Source organism: Astatotilapia calliptera, chromosome 3, assembly GCF_964374335.1.
Source record: "Astatotilapia calliptera chromosome 3, fAstCal68.1, whole genome shotgun sequence".
In the NCBI taxonomy this organism is placed as follows: domain Eukaryota; kingdom Metazoa; phylum Chordata; class Actinopteri; order Cichliformes; family Cichlidae; genus Astatotilapia; species Astatotilapia calliptera.
In genome coordinates, this window is record NC_137424.1 from 48,619,476 (window position 1) to 48,632,195 (window position 12,720).

The following is a 12,720-nucleotide window of genomic DNA, read 5'->3' on the forward strand; positions in this document are numbered from 1 at the left end:
TTTGTCTCTCCTTTTTTATTCATCATGTGACCATGTTTGTGTGTTGTGAAAATATGCAGTTGAATCATGTCTGGGCAAATCTATCAGGGGCGGTTGGCGGGTTTTTTTCCTCCTTCTTTTTTTTTTCTTTTTTCCAGAAACGAAAGTAAAAGCACAAAACAAAGCATACCAAACATCATGTCAGCACAGAGGTAACGGTAGACAAAGGAAGAGAAGAGTGCACAGTAGAGGCACCACATGCATCCATCGCCCTGATTCTATTGTAAGTAACACAGAGAGCAGATTTATCCAGCTGATCTTTGCTATTGTTTGTTACGATAGAAAACAGAGGAGAGGAAAATCAGGAATCCACGGTGCCCTAAATAATGAGGAGCCTGTACGTCATCAAGTCACAGCTTATTTCGGTGTGATGCTACAAATGGATATCTAACGTACTCCAGGAATTGTAAGCAATTTTAAAAAAAGTAGAATTGACTACTTTATTGTTATTATTATTATTATTTACTTTGTTTAAACTATGATAGAAGTAGGTGATGGAGAAGACACACGTAGAGGTTTCGCTGTAGTCACGTCAAAATTGAAAAGGGAAGTAATGAAACTGATGTTTTACGGTGCTTTCCTGTTGTCTATCATCAGACAGTTACCTGGAAGACGACCCAGTGGCTGCCTTTTGATGCCAGCCTGCTGCTTTTAATGCAGTAGGTCTGCAACCAACACAAGCCAGTTAGGTAAATAATATTAGCAATTAAAAATTTAGTTTTCTAATATTAGGGAAGTGACGACTTACAGTAGAAAAGATGGACCCGCAGCAGCTGTGAATAAGGGGAAGTGTGTCACTTTCGCTACCTGAGCCGCTGCAGCTGTTGTAGCTTGGATGTTTTTAAACGTTTATATGATGATCCAGATGTTAATGCACATTTTGAAAAGAAAAAAAAAATCATAGTTTTTGTGCGCACAACACAAGAAAATGGTAAAAGATAACTGTTCTCACATTTGAGGTAAAATGAACACTGTAATAACAATCACAGAAAGTTTACGTTCTTGATAGTGTTTCGTGAATCACTCTGTGCAGTCAGCACAGTTATTTTGAGAGCAAAAAAGGAAGTCACACAGCATCCTCTGTGTGTCTTTTGTTGTGTGTGTAATGCAGACACGCAGCAAAAATGGAGCTCCAGGTTTGTCACTCCTGCGGATGGTCCAAAGTGACAACTTACCAGGGCCTGAGAATTCACCAGGGGAAGATGGGATGCACCCCGAAGGGTGTGAGGGTTTCAGACCCTCCACAGCATTACACACAGAGCTATGTGGGACACACAAAAACTCAAATGGACCTCAGGCTAGATGTCCACACCTCTTTCAAGATTGGTAGGTTTGTTTGTTTTTTAAATATTATGTTGTGTGAGTTCAAGATTATAACTTTTCTTTCAAACTGATAAAAACACCCCAATAGGAAAAGACCTGATCCAACATGTTCTCGCTCCCAAAGTGTAACATTTTACGCTAGGTGACAAATCATATTACGCTTCCGGGCACCCAACACATCCCTAGATCATGAGAAAAATGAGGAAACATGCGAACTGTTTGGAATGAATCTACACATGTACCTTTATTTTACTATCTAACACTATCTAACAGCATTAAAGTTGTGGTTAGGGTTAGGGCTGGAATACATGGTTTAAACGTCTATTACTGAGGGAGCGTCATTCTCCTGGATTTCCTCCATAACCTGGCACCTACCATAAAAACACGGAAGGTCACCTTTCGTTTTCCTCAGGAATGCCGTGGGACGTATATTATGCCTCAGGTGTGAGAACGGGATCCCATATCAGCAGATTAAAGCAAACCAAACCGGAATTTGTTAAAAAAAATCATTTTCATTGCTATAAATTTCTATTTTTGCTTAAGATTATTTAAAATCTTCATTTGACTCTTGAATTATGTGACAAACAGAAACAACAGAATATTCAAACCTGAGCCTGCAGGTTTGTCACTGCGGATGGAATAAAGTTACGACTTACCAGGGTTTAAGAATTCACCAGGGGAAGATGGGATGCACACCAAAGGGAGTGAGGATCCCCCAAAAGGAGCAGTACAAATGCAAAAATCAGTGGGAGGAGGACACGGAATACTGGAAACCAGCTAAGAAGGCGACTGTAAAGGAAGAGGTATGAGTTTACTTTTTAGGCCAATAAATGAGTGACAGGAAGCACTTTAAGCTTTGTCCACCACCTTTTCTTTTTTTCAGAATGAAAAATAACAAAATAATAATTTATAAAAGTAAAGGATGACTTAATGACTTTAGTTGCTTGATGTTTCGTTAAATCACGTGGTGAACAGACGACCCCGACATTTTGATAATCAAGGTCACCGAAAGTGTAGTAACTTGCAGATCCCCCTAAATGCTCCTGGCTGGCTGTGTTACTTTTGATCACTGTACAAAAACTTCCATGTTAGTGTTTTCATTACATATCAACTTTTTCTCAACTTTATCCGTCAACCTGACAGAATTTTCCAGAGTCACCAAGCGTGTACGGCTATGCCAACTCTGGAGCAACGGCCATATTCAAGGAAGAATACAAACTGAGTATGTACGCAGTTAGAATTTAGTAAAAACATGATTCTCATACAACAAAATGTGGAGGCTAACATGGAGCTGTGTTCTTACTTACAGCAGCTTCTGCATATACACAGCACTACTCCCAAAGAGCCAGAAAGTCGCAGCATCAGCTGCAGGAACACTCCACCCTTCCACAGGTACTACAGTTATCTTTAATGATGATAGTTAGAGTTAATAGTCGGCCAATTTTAAAGTGAGTAAACAGTAACATATAAATGTAATCAATACTTTTTAGGTGAGCAGGCCTGCCAGGGAGCCTTCAGCACCACCATACCCAGGAAATGTAGTCAGGCCTAAGGAGAAAAAAGTAAAGCAGAAAACATTATCACAGGTACCTTTTTGTTTTTACAAGTTAAGATATTTTTCTTTTAAACTTTAAAAGAAAGTTTAAACGAAGAACTGTTTTCTATCTTTTAGATAGAAAACAGCAGCACGATGGTAGAATACCTGAGTGTTGACCTCTGTAGAGACTATGCAACAACAGCAACCAAAATCAAGCAGGAGCCCAAATCACGTAAGTACAAACAAAGAATTAAGTGTTACAGTTTATTCAAGACAAGCTTTGTTCAAATCATTAAGAATAGATTAAAAAAGTGTGATAAAAAATCATCTGCTCTTAATTACAGCACTTCACACAACTCCACAGCCATCTTTCCACAGAGCCAGCCGTCGCCTGCTGCAGGAGTTCCCCCCTGGTTTAGAGGTACTGTGGTTTTTTGCTAAATAATGCTTAAGCATGTGACATAAACCACCAAAGTTTACTGCTGACGCTTTTTTTAAAGTGCAATATCACTGGAATTAAAGTGTTTTCTGTATGTCAGGTACAAAGATCCTTGCCTCCAACTCCTCCACCACGGGAACAAACAGTGCTGCCTATGAAAAAAGACAGCAGGGAGCAAACACAGGTACAAAACAGATTGTTTGAAGTGTAGCTTTTGTGTTTTAGTTATCCTTGACTTCTTTAAACAACCACATAATCAGTCCCAGCTACGGTAAAACACCGGGAAAAGCAGGTAATACAGTTTAAGATTTAGCATTGCCTTTTTTTTTTTAAATTGTATTTTGCTATTTAGATTCAGGATGGAAATATCTGCTCAAATAACTTTAAAGTGATTAAATATGTCAGTGGAATCAATATTTTTCAGATAAACAGACCTGCCAGGCAGCCTTCAGCACCATCATACCCAGGAAACATAGTCAGGCCTAAGAAGAAAAAAGTGAAGCAGCAAACATTTTCACAGGTACCTCACTGTTTTAGATTTTAAGGTTATTGTATTTTGTTTTTTCCAGTTTAAGTAACTTTTTGTCTCTCTTAGACAGAAGACAGTAGAGAAGTGGCAGGATATCTGAGCATTGACTGCTGTGCAGACTATCCAACAACAACAACCAAAATCAAGGAGGAGCCCAAGTCACGTATGTATAAACAAAGAAATTAACAAAATGTATACAAAAGAAGATGTTTTTTTTTAACCTGTCTGAAAAAACCCTCCTTTTTATTATAGCACTAGCAACCCCACAACCATCTTTCCAAAGAGCCACCAGCGGTCAGCAGCAGGAGGTAGAGTACTGTGATTTTCTCTAAGTGTTCCAGCTTGTGCGCTAAAACAGCAGAGTTTGGTATCACGTAGCGCTGTGGTTTGAAAAAGAGGAAGAAGCTGTGTTTTCTTTTTCTATGTTTCAGGTTCCCCTGGAAGCAGCAGTGATGCTCAAAAATCAAGAGAGGAAGGATCAAACACAGGTACCAGACGGGCTGCTTGAAGCAGAACCTTTGTTTTAGTATTTAATCTTTAGCATCTCACATTTATAGTACAGTTACTGACTGCAGAACATCCCTCAGAGGAAGAGTTTGGTGAAGGACTGTCCAGCACCAAACCAACTAATCACATCATCCTCATGTACTTTGTCTTTAATGCTAAGCAGCAAATGTTAGCCAAGCTGGCATCATGATCATCATAATTAACATGCATGTAGCCCATCTTAGTCTACTCTTTGACAGCATCAATGAGCAGTTAGCGTGGCTGTTGTTTTTTCATTCATTCTATAGTAAAAAGTCTTCAATAACGGCAGCTAGTTTTCAAATAGTTTCATTTTAACCTGACAGAATTCACCAGGACCAGCAAAGACAAGCAGCAGTAACAGCTCTGCAGCAACGTTCAGAGAGGATGAATACGAATCAGGTGTGTACAGAGCTACGATCTAAAAGTATGACTTTGAATAGAAGCGAAAGCTGGAACTATGATCTTTTTACAGCAGCTTCTGCACAACGCTCCACCCAAAGAGCCAATAACTCAAAGTCAGACCATCAACTTTACGAGTTCCCCACCCTTCCACAGGTACAATGGATCCATTCATAGTACTTTAAAATTAGTAAACAGCAGCATGTAAATGGAATCCATATTTTACAGGTGACTGCACCTGCCAGGGAGCCTTCAGCACCACCATACCCAGGAAATGTAATCCAATCTAAGGAGGAACAAATAAAGCAACAACCATTATCACATGTATGTCACTGTTTTAGACCTTAGGACTTTAGGTTTTACACATGTTTCTTCAGTTTAAGAAACGTTTTGTCTCTCTTAGGCAGTAGACAGTAGTGCAATGACAGGATATATAAACATTGACCCATCTACAGACTATGCAACACCAGCAGCCAAAATCAAGGAGAAGCCAAAATCACGTATGTGTGACCAAAGAAATAAAGTTTATTCAAGACAAATTATTTTTAAAAAATTTGTCTGGGAAAAAAAAACATTAAAGCAATCCTTTTTTCCTCACAGCACCCCCAACCTCACAACCATCTTTCCAAAGAGCCACCAGTGACCAGCAGCAGGAATTCTCCACAGGTTTGAAGGTAGAGTCCTGTGACTTTCTCAAAAAATGTTTCAGCTTGTGTAACAAACCACCAGAGTTTGGTGTCATGAAGCAGTGTTTTGGTAAAACAAGAATAACATGTGTTTCTCTAAAAATGTTTCAGGTTAGAAGATCTGTCGGAGAACCTCCAAGTACTCGAGAACCGGAAACAGCAGAGCTGCTAGAAAAGAAAGAGACGAAGGATCAGAGACAGGTATTGAATAGACTGTACGAGGCTGACCTTTGTTCAGGCATTTAGTCAAATCATAGTCATTAGCAGTCAACATTTGCATTACAGTGCATAACATCTTGCAGATGATGAGTCCAGCAACCACAAACCCAGCACCAGCAGGCCAAGCTGAGGAAAATCACACACAGAATCCAACATTTTCACAGGTACTGCAATTTAACACATTAGACTGATGACCTTTAACCCGTTAAGGCCTGAAATATGAATTGCCAGAAAATTCGACCGTATCTACAATGAACATCCACCACTGTAACAAAAAAAGTAGCTCCCCCTTTAAGTGATGAATGAGCTTTATGCATGTTTTTAAGCCAGTGTAGTCCTTTCTTTTATAAAATTGAGCCTCTTGTGACGTATACTAGGAACATTATTTTATTCATTCACTTTATTTCTGGTTGTTTTGAACGTTACGGCAAATGTTTCAATTTTAAACCTCCAGGCAAGCAAATCAGCCAGAGACCACCCGACAGCACCACCTCCGGTCCCGCCGAAGAAGAAGCATTCAGCTTTATTCAAGGAAAGGCTGGAGAGGTTCAAAGCTGAATTACAGCCAAAACTTCAGATGACAGAGGGGAAGAACTGTGAAGTCAGAGCCTGCAGACCAGAGGTAAACAGGAAGCTGTAGCATGTAGTCACCAACGGCACCTGATCAGAATTAATCTAATTAGTTTAGCTACATTTGCACTTTTAATCTAAGACTTTTTAAGCATTGTCGTTGAAAACATCTTACAAATGTTTGAGGTACAGTTTGTACTCTGAAATGTCTCAAATTTTAACAGCGATCCTCTCGTTTTTTGACAGAACGTTTCAGATGTAATGAGTGCAAACACACAAACAAGTCCTGCAGCAGCGGACGTCTCACCGAAGGACAATCCAACACAGTGTATGTGATCGTATGGTTCAGGCGATAAACATTCAGAATCAGAATACTTTATTAATCCCACAGGAAATGATGTGCCCCAAGACAGTAAGAGTAACTAACTCAACTAAATGAAATATTACAACATATAACAAAATAGCTCTACTTAAGAAATATCCTAGCTTATTACACAAAATTAAACATATATATAGTTGACACTGAGGTGCCCCTCTATGATTTCAGGCTAATGCATTCATGCTCAATGATGTAGCTGTTGTGTTTGTGTTTGCAGTGGATCGCGCTGCAGAGGCTGAACTCTCCACTGGTGTGAAGGTACAGAGTCTTGCATATCTCTCACTCACAGTTGTGACACTGCAGAGCGTTCTGATGGGAATGCTTGAGTTTGGTTGTCGCTATGGATGTTTTTTCAGGTGAAGGAACTCGCCCGCATGTTTTCAGCCAAGGAAACGCTGATTTCAACAAAGGAGAAACACGGAGCCAACCAAAAACCATCTCAGGTAGAACACCCTCTTATATCCAGTGTTGGGAAGGTTACTTTTAAAATGTATTCCGTTACAGAATACAGATTACATGCCCCAAAATGTATTCTGTAACGTATTCCGTTACGTTACTCAATGACAGTAACGTATTCTGAATACTTTGGATTACTTAATATATTATCGTGCTTTTTACAACAACGTGAATGTACTATTGCTGTGTGATTTATTACTATTACTGAAGGTCCGCGACTCCGAACTGTAGTAAAGGGACCTCTGACTAATACAGCAGGGTCCCTGTCGGCTCGTAGCCGAAAAATAGCTTTACTCTGTTGTGTGGATCAACTTTTCTTGCGAGAGACAGAGAGAGGCGTTGAAAGGCTGCTCCAACGGAACTTATTGTTTTCGGAGGAAAACACGAACACGGTGTACAGTCGAGTCTTAATAGCTTAATTACATCTGGGCTCGTCAGGCACTCTTCTTGGCTGCAGTGGTTATTATTATATTTACATGCTTCCAGCTCCCGTTTTTCCTCGATGACAACTCCAACCTTTCCACTCCCCTTTTTCTCCCTCCTCACGCTCACAGACACATAACGTGTATGGCAGTGCATTCTCCCTGCAACACGGACTGTAGCATTCTGCCTGTTAGCTTAGCACAACAACAACAACGAAAAGGCGCTCTCTCACCCAGGAAACACACAGTCGCAGAAAGAGAGAGAGAGCGTCGCCCTGTAACCATGGCAACCGTAACGTAGCTGTCAAACAAAACCCAAACAGTCCTGACCCGCGACAAAATGAAACAGGAAAGTACCGCAGTGTAATCCATTTATTTCAACAAAGTAACTGTATTCTGAATACCACCTTTTTAAACGGTAACTGTAACGGAATACAGTTACTCATATTTTGTATTCTAAATACGTAAGGGCGGTACATGTATTCCGTTACTCCCCAACACTGCTTATATCCTCTACTACATTCCCAAGTTAGGGATAACCTAGAACAGGGCTGTCAAACATAAGGGCCAGGGTCCTGTATGGGCCTGGCAAAGACTTCAATCTGGCCCACTGGATGTTTTTGGAAAACGTGAAGGAGGTCATATATTTTAAACTTTTTATTTTATAACTACAGACAGGTCTGTGAATTATGCTACCAGAACCTTTTCTGCAATTTTGTTTTTACAATTTTCACGCAAAGAGCAGCGCTGACAGTCCTTTAACCTCGGTTTCCAACTGGGGGAAAAGGAGGAAAAAAAGGATCTTACGGCTTTGAGGTGCTCAATATGTAGAGCAATTTATTTATTTACAATTCATTATTTCCTAAATGCACTCAGCTGAAAACAGAATTCAGAATGCTCTCTCAGCTTCTCAGCTCTCAAATCAATTCCTCACTGCTGCTCAGTCCTCACATTTCAAGATCCCAGTTAACAGCTGGCTCTCTGCTGGCTGCCAGCTGGAGGTTGAGAGGCTGCTGTCCATCCAGTCATCAAATACGCACTCAAAGCAGCCAATCAGCAGTCTCCACCTGTCTCAACAGTCAACACAAACCCACACATACGTTAATGGGAGGAGCCAAATATGTAAAACATGGGACATGATCATGATCACGGACCAACACCTGTGCTCGAGCCTGAAGGCTAAAATACACAAAATATAGAATCTTTAATCATGTCTACGATGACCCCCCACCCCAAACACCATTTAATGAATCACGGCTTTCTAATATGTTCAATATCTTTCAGGTGAAACTGCTGGCTCAAAGGTTTTCAGTCATTTCTGCCCAGGAAACAGCAGCCAAAGCAAAGGAGGAGCACGGGGAGGAGCAGAAACCCACACAGGTGCAGGGCGAGTGATCTGTTGCCTTTCCTCCATCAGTGGAAAAGTCATTTAGCTCTTTGATCCAGCCTGAAGTACCCAAATAACTCATGAGTGGATCCTGTTTTAGCTTCAAGCTGCTGGTTGAGCAAAATATTACATTTAAAGTTTTTATGTTGGAGTTCATTGTTTTTCTTTCTGTAGTTCAAGACCTTGTGTCCGTGTCGATGCAGCATCATCAGGCACGCACTCTTTATTTACAGAACACACACATTTATAACAGGAAAGAGTCGCTACTCTCGATGCGCCCGGCCTCAGGGTGCTCTCTCTCTCAAAGCAGTGGCTCTTGCTTCTCACTGTCAAGTATGCAGATCAGCTACAGCACAGAAGTGTGGGCATGTGTCCATCTCCAGGTCTGGGCAAACTGCCTAATAAGCACAGGTTAATTAGGGAATGCACAGCCAGTGTCCCAAATACTCCACCTACTCTCTGCACCGCACTGCACCACTCCTCCTCCTGCAGTTGAGCCAGAACCGTGCCCCTCTGCGAGCACGTTTCACAGAAAACCATGAGCTAGATGAATCCATCATGAAGCAAACATATATCATATATGTTTGCAATATATCACAGGAGACAAATACAGGGAGCTGTGTTGAAATTCTTCATGCGTTATAAACTATTATCCACCTTTTCTGACAGATGGTGACAGATTCAAAAAGCAATCCCATTGAAATCAATTCTGCAGCAGCGAAAGCATCACTAACAGCGGAGAAGGATCCCAAATTATGTAAGTCACAATATGAGAATGTTTATATGTAAAATTGAGAAAAATACAATAAAAAAACATGGCTGATGATTACTATCATCTTTTTCTACAGCGTGTGAAAATGCACCACTCTCAGATTTCTCCTCTGGTTTGAAGGTACGACTTCCTGTGCACGAAAACGTCTGACACTCGTTCAGCCAGACCTGACAGCTTGTTTCACTGCAGCTGCTGCACCTGAGTGTTTCTTTACTACAGGAGAGGTTTTATCTGTTTTCTTTGCTTGATTGTTTTCAGTTCTTATTGCTTGCTGCATTTTAGGTGAAGGATCTGGCCCGGATGTTTTCAGCCAATACAACACAGGAGAAAACAATCGGACTAAAAGAGAAACGGAGAGAAGAACAGAAACCTGCAAACGGGGTAAACCACAGTCGATGTCATTTAGAAAGCAGAGAGCGTAATGTGGTATGTACTGTAGAGGGTGTAGAGGGGTGAAGCAGGAAATGCTGCTAAAGCAGGAAGTGTTGGTTTTTCTTCTGATGATATTCTTGGTATGAGTGAAAACAGAAACATATATTCCCTTTTTGGGTTATGCAACCACCAAAGAGGGTGATTCTTAGTTTTTAACAAATTCTGTTTCCTCTATCGTTTTGCACTGACTTCACCACAATCTGACCAAGAAGTTTAAAAAAAGAACTAAAAGTCATGTTGAGATAGCACAAATGTGCCGGGGTTAGCACATGTTTTCTAGTTTTACACTTTCTGTGTGAAACTTTCATGTTCTCCTTCGGCTGACCTGATGTGGCATAAGTGGGAAAGAAGATGTTGTTTTATCATCTTTACTCCTGACTTTGACCTTTTTTTATCAAAAGACAAAATGACCGTCTGTTAAGCAGCTGCTAGAAAGTAAACTGGACTTTTGTTGTAGCTCTTCCAACTCCCCAATTCTATAAGACCAGAACACGTCTGGGACTACATTTGGACACCGATCAGAAAGTAGTGCTTTGTAATAACACAAATTTTGCTATTGATCCAATACAATACTAGTACTGCCAATACTGATGCGTTCAACCTATAAAGGCAGCTTATGTAGGAGAGAGCAGTGTCTCATGATTTATGAGCTTGATCATCACTAATTGAAACATTGTGAACACATTTTACTGGACACTAAATCATTGTGATTTTTATTTTGTACAATAATGAGTTAACAAAACACACCTTTTGGGTTTTCATGTGTTCTGAAACTGGATTATTTTGGAGACATGGACCCGTAAACGAGTCTGTCTCTAAAGGACTTCTGGTCGCTGTGCTGTAAGCTAACAATAAAACAGATGTGTAGTCAACACAAAAAGGTTCAGACATGTTTCATACTGCATGTTCAAGGGTTTTTTTCATTTCCAAGAAAAAAAAAAATTCAACACTATTAGTAACAAAGTAACAATCCTATCACACAAGTATTGATCCGATACCAATACCACCGTTGGTATCCATACCATCGATATTTAGTTGGATCCGCCCACCTCTACCACAAAGTCCATGGTTGGGTGATAATTCGATGGATACTTGAGTGCCTACTATCTTTCAGGTGAAGCTGCTTATCCAGAAGCTTTCAGCCAGGGAAACTAAAGATCATCAAAAAGAGAAAGACCCAGACATGAAGGATCGAAACCACTCAAAGGTACGGCACACATTTCATATTTAAAATATCTGTTTCAGATTTTTCCTCAAGCTTTTAGTCCTGAGTTTTAGAACTGCAGCCAGTGCTCGATTAGCAGCTGATTTGTTGGAAACGTGGAAACTCAAGTCTCAAACATGTCTTATTGTTTCAAAATAAAATCCTTTTTAACATTTTCTGATGCTTTTAATATGAAAGAGCAGTTGTGGTTTGTGTTAGCAGCTAGGTAACTGTGTTTTGGTTTGGTTGTTTTTAGCTGTGAAAGCTAACAAGTAGGTAGCTGAAGACCATGAAATATTATTATAGCATTTAACAAGCGGTGCTGTGACTGCAACTCCAAACTTAAAGCTTTTTTAAACAGTGCCCCGTCACTACTGTTGTTGCTTTGTTCTCCTCATCCTCTTTTTCCTTCTTTCTTATTATTCTCAGAAGGATGAATCCTTTCGAGCATGAGTGGAGGCAGGTTGGTCCCCCTAAGGGAGGTCAGGTCTTGCCTGGAGAGGGGGACCAAAAAAAAAAAAGTAAAAACAGTTTGATCACGTCTCATTTGTATTCATAGCAGGTATGATTCCTGTTTCCTGGCATTGTTATATTTACAGATGTGTTGTTTTTGTTGTAACTGTAGTGGATATAAGGCTGGATCCGGGCACAGAGAAGCAAGTGAGAGCCAGAGAAGAGAAGCAGAAAGCTCCAGAGGTTTAGACGTAATTCAGCAATCTGCTTGGGCTCAGCAGGCTGATCCATGGGAAATCTTACTGGGAGGTGGAGGTTAGCAACACGAGCATCTGGGTGTAATAAAAGCCAGCACAAGCCGTAAGGAGAACCTCTCACAAAACCCCAAAAATGATTCCTGGGTGATCGCAAAAAGATGACAAAGTCTGCACAGTCCTCACAGAACCACCTGCTTCATTTGCCCAAAGGAAAACCTCACAAACGTTGGAGTTTTTGTGGATTACAATGAAGGTTTTGTTTCATTCTACGAACCACAAAGTGTTTATTTACTGGGGAACTTCACCCCTATTTCAGTTTGCATGTTAAAGAAGATGCTTACCATCAGTAACTATGCATGGGTGTTTGTGTATATGTGCAGTTCTTATTATTATATTTTTTCTTTAAGTGCCATGTTTGGTAGCATATGCGGGGGTTCTGCCCGGGTGTTAATGGTAAATCATTCAGTCCCAGTCTGCTGTCATGTATAAGCCTAGATGTTGCTTTTGTTTCATGAAAAATAAATAAACTCATCTATCTCTCTGTCTCTCTCTTCCTTATCATCCAGTGAGGAGGATATGACAATTACAGAGTGCAGCTACTACACTTTTATTAGTGTTCAGCATGAAAAGCATGAAAAAAAGCCCTGCGTGCTAAATGAGGAGTGTCTTTTACGCCCCACCTTCTCCTT

The 12,720-nt window shown here is 40.4% G+C and overlaps 1 protein-coding gene across 7 annotated transcripts; it reads left to right on the top strand.

Moving 5' to 3' along the window:
- Positions 1 to 28: 28 nt before the first annotated feature.
- LOC113019145 (uncharacterized) lies at positions 29 to 12,572 on the top strand. 7 transcript variants are annotated; one of them, XM_080291533.1, is made up of 31 exons: positions 36 to 262; positions 637 to 728; positions 1,151 to 1,365; positions 1,951 to 2,165; positions 2,506 to 2,584; positions 2,675 to 2,754; positions 2,853 to 2,948; positions 3,035 to 3,131; positions 3,244 to 3,320; positions 3,439 to 3,522; positions 3,763 to 3,858; positions 3,934 to 4,030; positions 4,120 to 4,175; positions 4,299 to 4,355; positions 4,719 to 4,794; positions 4,868 to 4,950; positions 5,023 to 5,118; positions 5,198 to 5,294; positions 5,395 to 5,468; positions 5,592 to 5,681; positions 5,783 to 5,863; positions 6,154 to 6,321; positions 6,516 to 6,597; positions 6,866 to 6,906; positions 7,005 to 7,091; positions 8,811 to 8,906; positions 9,583 to 9,670; positions 9,762 to 9,805; positions 9,968 to 10,066; positions 11,232 to 11,324; positions 11,751 to 11,849. In XM_080291533.1, exons 3-31 carry the CDS (start codon positions 1,164 to 1,166, stop codon positions 11,772 to 11,774), a joined length of 2,655 nt encoding a protein of 884 aa, XP_080147659.1. In that variant the 5' UTR covers positions 36 to 262; positions 637 to 728; positions 1,151 to 1,163; the 3' UTR covers positions 11,775 to 11,849. The 7 variants fall into 7 exon arrangements, with proteins under 7 accessions (XP_080147682.1, XP_080147675.1, XP_080147659.1 ...); XM_080291517.1 differs by having other exon boundaries at positions 37 to 262; positions 2,672 to 2,754; XM_080291528.1 differs by having other exon boundaries at positions 37 to 262; positions 2,672 to 2,754; positions 4,871 to 4,950.
- Positions 12,573 to 12,720: the final 148 nt, after the last annotated feature.